Genomic DNA, 7,580 nt, shown 5'->3' with positions numbered 1-7,580 from the left:
AAGAAAAAAAGAAACAAACAAAAAGATAAAGGTAAAAAAATGAAGCAACACATGGTTGTTATTTTGTAAAGATCATAAATCTCTGTTTATAAGATGAAATGGGAAAAACAACTGCCACAAGGTTATGCCACAGGTACTTGTGGCTCAGGCAAGATTTCTGGGGACAGCACCTAGTACTTCCAGTGAGGAGTGCAGGTGTGATGGACACAGGGCCTTCGGGCTCTTCCACAAGGTCTGAATAAAATTCCAGGAAATGGGACCATGGGAGGAAGCAGTTTTTCTAAGTTGATAAAATAGTCTTATATAGCATAATTTTAAACAGGAATGTGTAAGTCACTCTAAGTTCTAAAAGGAAATATTTGAGTGTTTTATTTGTATCTTTAAAACGTTACATATGTGAGTAGGCAAAAACCTCTTTTAGTTGCAAATATGGAAATTTTCTTTATCTTTCAGGTCAACTTATTTTTTGTTTTTATTTTTTTATGGTACCTGTGTGTAAGCCCAGGGCCTCACACATGCTAGGGCAATGCTTTATTGAGCTACCCCTTCAGCCAGGTCAGTATATTTTTAGACATATAAGGGACTTACTCCAAACTACCATGCTATACCATGCCATAAGCAATATATATACTATCTAATCCCTTAAGGTTACAATCTTTACTTACCTAATACTTAACTACATTAGTATATGTGTTGAATTTGTTAATTGAATGAATATACCCTCCATGAGTTTACTGAAACATGGTTACCCAAGCTTAAGTTACCCAAGGAATATGTTTTTCTTACCTTTGTGAGAGTTGTAATCCGGTTTCTGCCAGAGGTTGTACAGTATTGGCAAACCAAAAGCTATCTTTAGATGAATTATTTCCCAGAAGATATCTATTATATACTCCCTATAAGGAGATTAACACAAGTAGTTAAAATTCATTGGAAATTGTCCTTCAACAATATAATCGGTTTTTCTGTGATTGCTCAGCTATGTGGGACGCTAGACTCACGGGGTAAGATGGAAATTAGACTACTAGTGCTGTAAACTTGTATGCAAGGGTAACTGTACTCCTTCCTCTAAGCTGAAGAACTAATTCATCATATAGTTAAAACATTTTCATCTAGCAGAAGTATAACTGGACACCAGACCAAACTCGAGAATGATCTCAGAAGTTCCCTAAGACACCAAGCCTGCAACACACGTCATCTTTAAGGGTCACTACCTCCCCTTCACAGCGTTGGTAAAATGAAAGAAACAAGAATGAGATTTCAGCTTTTCTGTGCAGTCTCTGAAGCAACAAGGCGAGTGGGTCACCTTCAGCCAGGTCCTCAGGGCAGCAGCGCCTGGGGGTCTGTCCTCAGGCTGTTTGACGTACAACAAAATGTATGCATGTTGAAGATGTATGAAGGTTGTGAACAATGTTTTTCAAGAACTTAACCACAGAAGATAACTGAAGAAAATTGCATGTAATAAGATAGCTGCAAGTGAATGTACAAGTCCTTCAGCAATTGTTAAAAATACTTCATTGTTAAAAAATAAATCCTGCTGCGATTACTGGGGGAGCCATCATGCCTAGCAATATAACCAAACTTTTAGAATATAGGATGAGCTGTTACATAGTTATTTCTTAGAAGACTTTTCATTGTTCAAGGATGGTTAAATTCTGAGAACGGGAAAATAACCATCATTTTCTTTATTCCTTCTTTCCCCATTTTTTTTTAGAATCTCTTTTTTATTGTTCTTCTAAATCTTAATCTTAACAAAGTATCTCAATTTATTAAACTCATTAAGATTTAAAGTATCTAGAAAGTGGATTAATGTAAAGAAAGCATTTGTTTAGCTTAAAATGCAAATAAGAAACAAAATTTATGCTCAATTTCCTCTCATAATTAATCACATAAATAAGATACAGAAAATGGAAATTTAGAGGCTGGCCAAATAGCTCAGTAGGTTAAATCACCTGTAAGCAGGTGCAGGGGACAGGGGTTCAATCCCCAGGCCTGCCATACTGGCCCCACCGCTGGGGCTCACTGAGACAGCAGTCGAGACTGGGCATGGTGGTGCACTCCTGTAATCCCAGCTCTTGGGAGGCTGTAAACAGGCAGATCACTACAAGTCTAATCTAGTAGTGAGACCCTGAACACCCTATAGACCTTTTCCTAAGATACAAAAAAAAAAAAAAAAAGAAAAGAAAAGAAGTTTGTATCCATTTATTTACTCATAAACATATTGAAGACTACAACATGCTACGTACTGTACAGGCCTCAGATAATTCTTTCCTCATTAATAAAGAGCTTTTTAGTCTGCAGCAGAGATCATCAAAAGATCTTACAGTTTGTTATACACTGTATAGTCAGTAAATAGCCAATTCTCATGATTTTTCTTTGGTTTGTCATTATATATGTTTGTCTCTCCATTTTATAAGTTTATTATATATAAAAGTGATAATAAATTTTGCTAAAGTTTTTAATTTTACATTTTTTAGAGAATCAGAATAGTAAAAAATAAGAAATGATACAGAATTTCACTAAACAAAATGACAGGAATTCAAAAATGGTTGTTACATTGCATATTGTTGTGTTCAAATTAGTTGTTCAGATGACCAGATATACACATGCAAAATTGATTGAAAAATTAAAAAGAATAAAAACAATTTAAACATTAACTTTCCTTTCAATAGACCAGTACAAATCAGCAGTACAATTATCCAAGCGATCCTGTGTACACACATAATACATTTTTTTTCTTTCTTCTTTCTCTTCTCCTTTCCCTCAACCCAGTTGTTTCTTCCCTTGAATAGTTTCTTTGCCTTTCACAGTATTTATTGTATCTTTCATATTTTAAAGATTTGTTTTACTAACACTTTTCTGGAGCTGGGCATGGCAGTACACCCCATGGTAGTACAATCCCAGCTCTCAGAAGGCAGAGGCAGAAGGGTCACTGCCAGTGTGAGCCAGCCTAAACCACACAGCAAGAGTTTCTGTCAAAATAAAAAGTCCTATTCTATAAAATCTGTATTTATTCATACCTCATACTTATTATGAAATGCAAAATGTCTAGGATAACAAAATATTAACACCATACAGACCAGAAAATATTTTTAATATTACATTAGTAAAAAGTGGTGAAATTCATGTTTAAAAAAATTACCTGTGCTATTCCAGCCAATTTAAAATATGAAAGTGCAAGAAAGAAATTCCAGTTAGGAAGAATAGGATTAACTCCTCTGCGGTGGCAATATATTGAAATCAATTCTTCCATTGATGGTATACCTACAAACATAGCACATAATACAAGCTTTAAAAAAATCATGAAAAATATTTCAGAAAGTTATAATTCAGCATATATATAAAACAAAATATAATAATCAAAATCTAGACAATATGACATGTTCTAAATATTGATTCTGAAAAGAACCTTATATGCAAAAGACTATTTCATCATTAATCACTATGAGTAGAAATGCTAAATTCAAAAAATTAAAATTAATTAGAAACATCTTCAAAAACATAAACTATCTAAAATTATAATATTATTAAAGAGAATTTTGTTTTAAGGGCAATTTTGAAAGCATAATGCTTTTGTACCTATGATTCCCTGGATAGGAGAACCTCCATTTATCATGGGCAGTGTCTTTGGCCAAAAGTAGAACAGAGAAAGATGCGCTAAGTCTGACAAAGGATGACCAATGGTTGATAGTTCCCAATCCAGTACTGCTATCACTCGAGCCTGTAATGAAAAATAAAGAAGATCTCCAACATATTAAAATTCAAAATATTAAAATAAGGATACAGATGAAAGAGGAGTCATTAACTAGCCTGGAATATGGTGCACCATATTCTTTGGTTTCATTATGAGACACCAAGCCTTCTGTCTTTTACTTTACACTGCCTTAACATGTCCATTAATGAGGTAAAGCAAAAGTAGCTGAACTCCTCACCTGGTAGGAACTGTAGCAATAAGAAATTCTATTGACTAATTATATGTCAAGAATTCATGTATAGCCATGTCTCGTGGTACAAGCCTGTAATCCCAGCATTCAGGAGGTAGGACAGGAGGACTGCTATGAGTTCGAGACCAGCCTAAACTACATAGCAACACCCTGTCTCAAATAATCACAAAAAAGAATTCATGTTTAATTAAGCAATTGTTCTAGTGATGGATATAACTACATAAAAATTACACCATTATGCAGCAATATTTTTTCCTTGGTATTGAGATTTTCATATAGAAAAGTGACAAGGCATGATTTTTCATTCTGAAAGGCTCACTCCAGACATTACGATCTGCATAGACTCTAAGAGGGTAGGGGAGGAGACAGCTTTAATTACTCAGGCATGTAATCCAAGTCAGATAAAACAGCGGAGCCCATTTGGGCAATGGAAATTACTGGGTTTCATGCCACCAAGAACTCTATGTGCCTGTACTCGTTTGCCTCTCTGGAGAACTCATAACTATCACTGTAGCTTTGTCAGAAACTGTGGCCTTAGAAACAGGCAGACCCATATTTAAATTCTAGCTCTGTCATTTACTGGCTATGTAAGTCTGGACAGGTCAGTGACACTCCCACTTTTCTCGTCCAGAAAGTACTTGGCTTATACAAGGTTAGCGTAAAGAGCCAGTAAGTAAAGGCAGATAGCTTATCTGTCCTGTTTATCAGTTCCTAGCAAATCACCTGGCACACACTAGGTGACTAACATGTATTTATTCAGTGAATAAGTATAGAGTTTGAAACAGAAATTTGCTATGGAAAAAACTGGTCAGCCCCTTTTCTACGATTTGATTTTATAAGACCTTTTTTATTTTATGAAAAAAGAAAAACAAAATTCCATAACAAAACATTAGGAGAATAATAAGTTAATACATTGCATATTTTTATCTTTAAAGTAGTTATTCAGGTTTAAGATATGAGGGTGGTTAAAATTTTCTCCAGGTGGCATTAGCACAGATCTACCCTTTCAACGAACTAAGAGATGTTAAGAATAACTGACTTGCTGTTTGATTTCTTTTTTCTCTTTCATTCTTTCCCCTCTACCCCACTCGAACTCCCTCTGCCCTTTGAACATTTTCTTCTTATCTCATAGTATCTATCATACATTTCAGACCTTATTAACTCTTTCAGTTTTTTATACCAGGGAGACGACACGATGTTTACACACGTGAGTCTCATTTATTTCCCTTATGACCGCAGCCTTAAGCTGCATCCATTCACCTACGAAAGTGTCAAGTTTATCCTTCTTGAAGGCTGAGCAGCACTCTATTGTATAAAAATACCACATCTTTTTTTATCGATCTGCATAGACTCTAAGAGGGTAGGGGAGGAGACAGCATCCTGAGGGATGGACATTTGGGTTGTTTCTAAAATGTAGCTATGACCAAGTGCACTGCTACAAACCTCAGAGCACATGTACTGCTGTGCTATGATGTTCTTTAATTCTCCTGAAAAGACACTAAAAAGGGGAATATCTGAGTCAAATGGGACCACCAATCCTCACTTTCTGAGGAATCTCCAAGTAATTTCCACAGCGGTTGCATCAGTCTGCACTCTTACCAACAGTGACAAGGGCTTCTCTTTCCTCATAGTCCCCCCAGCATTTGTTGTTGGTTGATTTCTTAATCACAGCCATTCTTTCCGGGGTGAGATGGAATATTGTGTTGTTTTAATTTGCATTTCTCAAGTGACCAATGATGTTAATCACTGTTTCATATATTGATATACCATTTGTATTTCTTCATCTAAAAAGCACATAGTCATCTCAAATGCCCATTTATGATTGGGTCATTGAATCTGGGGTATCTAATTCTTTTCAATTCTTTATATGTTATAGATAGAAGCCCTTTGTCTGAGGGATAACTGGTTAAATGTTTTTTCTAAAATTTTTTACCATTGTGAGTTGTCTTTTTACTCCGTTGGTGATTTCTTTTGATGTGCAAAAGCTTTTTAATAAGATGAGATCACAGTTGTTGATTCTTTGAATTGTATTTCATGCAAAGATCTTTTAGTTTTGTGGTTATATTACAATATAAGCTTCTAAGCTCCCTGATTGTTAAACTGTATTAAAAATGGATGTACTTTTCCTCTTACAGCATTCTATTTGTTACTTATCTTCTCAACATTCAAAGGTGAGACATTTCACTATACTAGAAATGCTTATTTTTAAATTGGAGTTTTCTGAAGTTTTAAGATATCTGAAAGATTTCTTGAATGGTTAGTCAGAAAAGTTGATGGCTCATCAAATGGTATCAATTAGTGTTCAATAATTTACAATAATTAGAATCTTGCCAACACATGTGTATTCATGCCTATAGAAAGCTTAGCATAACTCCTAGTGGGTAAAATAAATATTTACTATACATCTGCCTGGAAGTGAAGACACTATTAAAATTATTTTCAATAGTTTTCTGAAATCTCAGCACAATGAAAAGCTTTCATTTTGTTGATTATCTTCTACAGAGATGATAATTTTTATGTGTGTATTGCTCGCACTGCTGAATTTGATTAAATAAGTGTATTACTTTTCAAAGCAAAAGAAATATGCAATTCATCAGAATAAACTGTAGATTAAAGGAGGTAATAAAATAATAGGATGTTTAATAAATAGGCAGCTAGGAGTGAGTTTGTTACATAAAATTCAATGTCAGAAGTCCTATGTAGTTAAAATAGGCAGTAAAATTTATTGTGACTTTTCTTATAGAAAAATGAAGCAAGAAGCACGACCAGCCACAATACTTAGACTAGTGCATGTAGACTATAAACAACACAGCTGATCAAGAGACACTTTTTTTGGCAATGAGACTTAACAAAATGTCATTAACTAATCCACGTGAAGGGGAGATTGCGTAGAGGCTGAAGCCTTCCACAATATCAAAAGGTTTCCCTAGAGAGCAGCTGTGCTGGTGGTGACTAGAAGGAAGGAGGCTAGTGAAAGGCCAGACCACGTGCTCACAAGGCAGACCAGATGGACACCAGCAACTTTTTTTTTCAATGTATTTAGTACAGGGTCTACAGGGCCTCACTAGATTGGATTCATAGAGATTCTCCTGTTTTCAGCCTCCCAAGCGCTGGGATTACAGGCATGCACCATCACATCCAGTCTCAATCTGTCTCAGCTTACCTCTGAGGGTGGGGTCAGCGCGGCACTCTGGGGATGAACCCTGGCTGCTGTGCTCTGCTGAAGCAAGCACTTTAGTCCGCTGAGCTATCTAGCTGGCCTAAAAGTCACATATTTTATCAAGAGATGAAGTTATTGTTGAGGTGAAACTATGCAGCAAATTATCATGACCCTAATTCAGAGTTGGAGAGTGCTTACTGTCAAGCTAAGAAGATTAGGTCATAATAAATGACCTAAAGTCAGGAAACTTTGTAATTCTCATAGCATTTTTTATATCCACAATCCAGAACCATTAATTAAATTGATAGTGAAGTAAGTAGCATTTGAAATTATGGATCATGGCCATGTGTCCCCGCGGGGTAAGAGGCAAACTGAAGTCACGAAGGGCTCCTACAGCCTAATATAAGAACAATTAAATTGATAGCATCTCAAAAGAGTTATAAATAAATAGAGGAATAGAATATGAAAAGAATATACTG

At 35.5% G+C, this 7,580-nt stretch overlaps 1 protein-coding gene across 1 annotated transcript in view; it reads right to left on the bottom strand.

Annotated features, from left to right (window-relative positions):
* Window positions 1-7,580, bottom strand: part of Acad11 (acyl-CoA dehydrogenase family member 11) — a 109,966-nt gene that overhangs the window by 77,514 nt on the left and 24,872 nt on the right. The window contains exons 6-8 of the mRNA XM_004625215.2: window positions 3,577-3,718; window positions 3,140-3,261; window positions 787-893 (exon numbers count right to left, since the gene is read on the bottom strand). Coding sequence (XP_004625272.2) covers window positions 787-893; window positions 3,140-3,261; window positions 3,577-3,718 — 371 coding nt within the window. The remainder of the gene's footprint in view (window positions 1-786; window positions 894-3,139; window positions 3,262-3,576; window positions 3,719-7,580) is intronic.

This window comes from Octodon degus, unplaced genomic scaffold (genome assembly GCF_000260255.1).
Source record: "Octodon degus isolate 3935 unplaced genomic scaffold, OctDeg1.0 scaffold00008, whole genome shotgun sequence".
Taxonomy (NCBI): domain Eukaryota; kingdom Metazoa; phylum Chordata; class Mammalia; order Rodentia; family Octodontidae; genus Octodon; species Octodon degus.
This window is presented reverse-complemented; position numbering and strand designations above follow the sequence as displayed.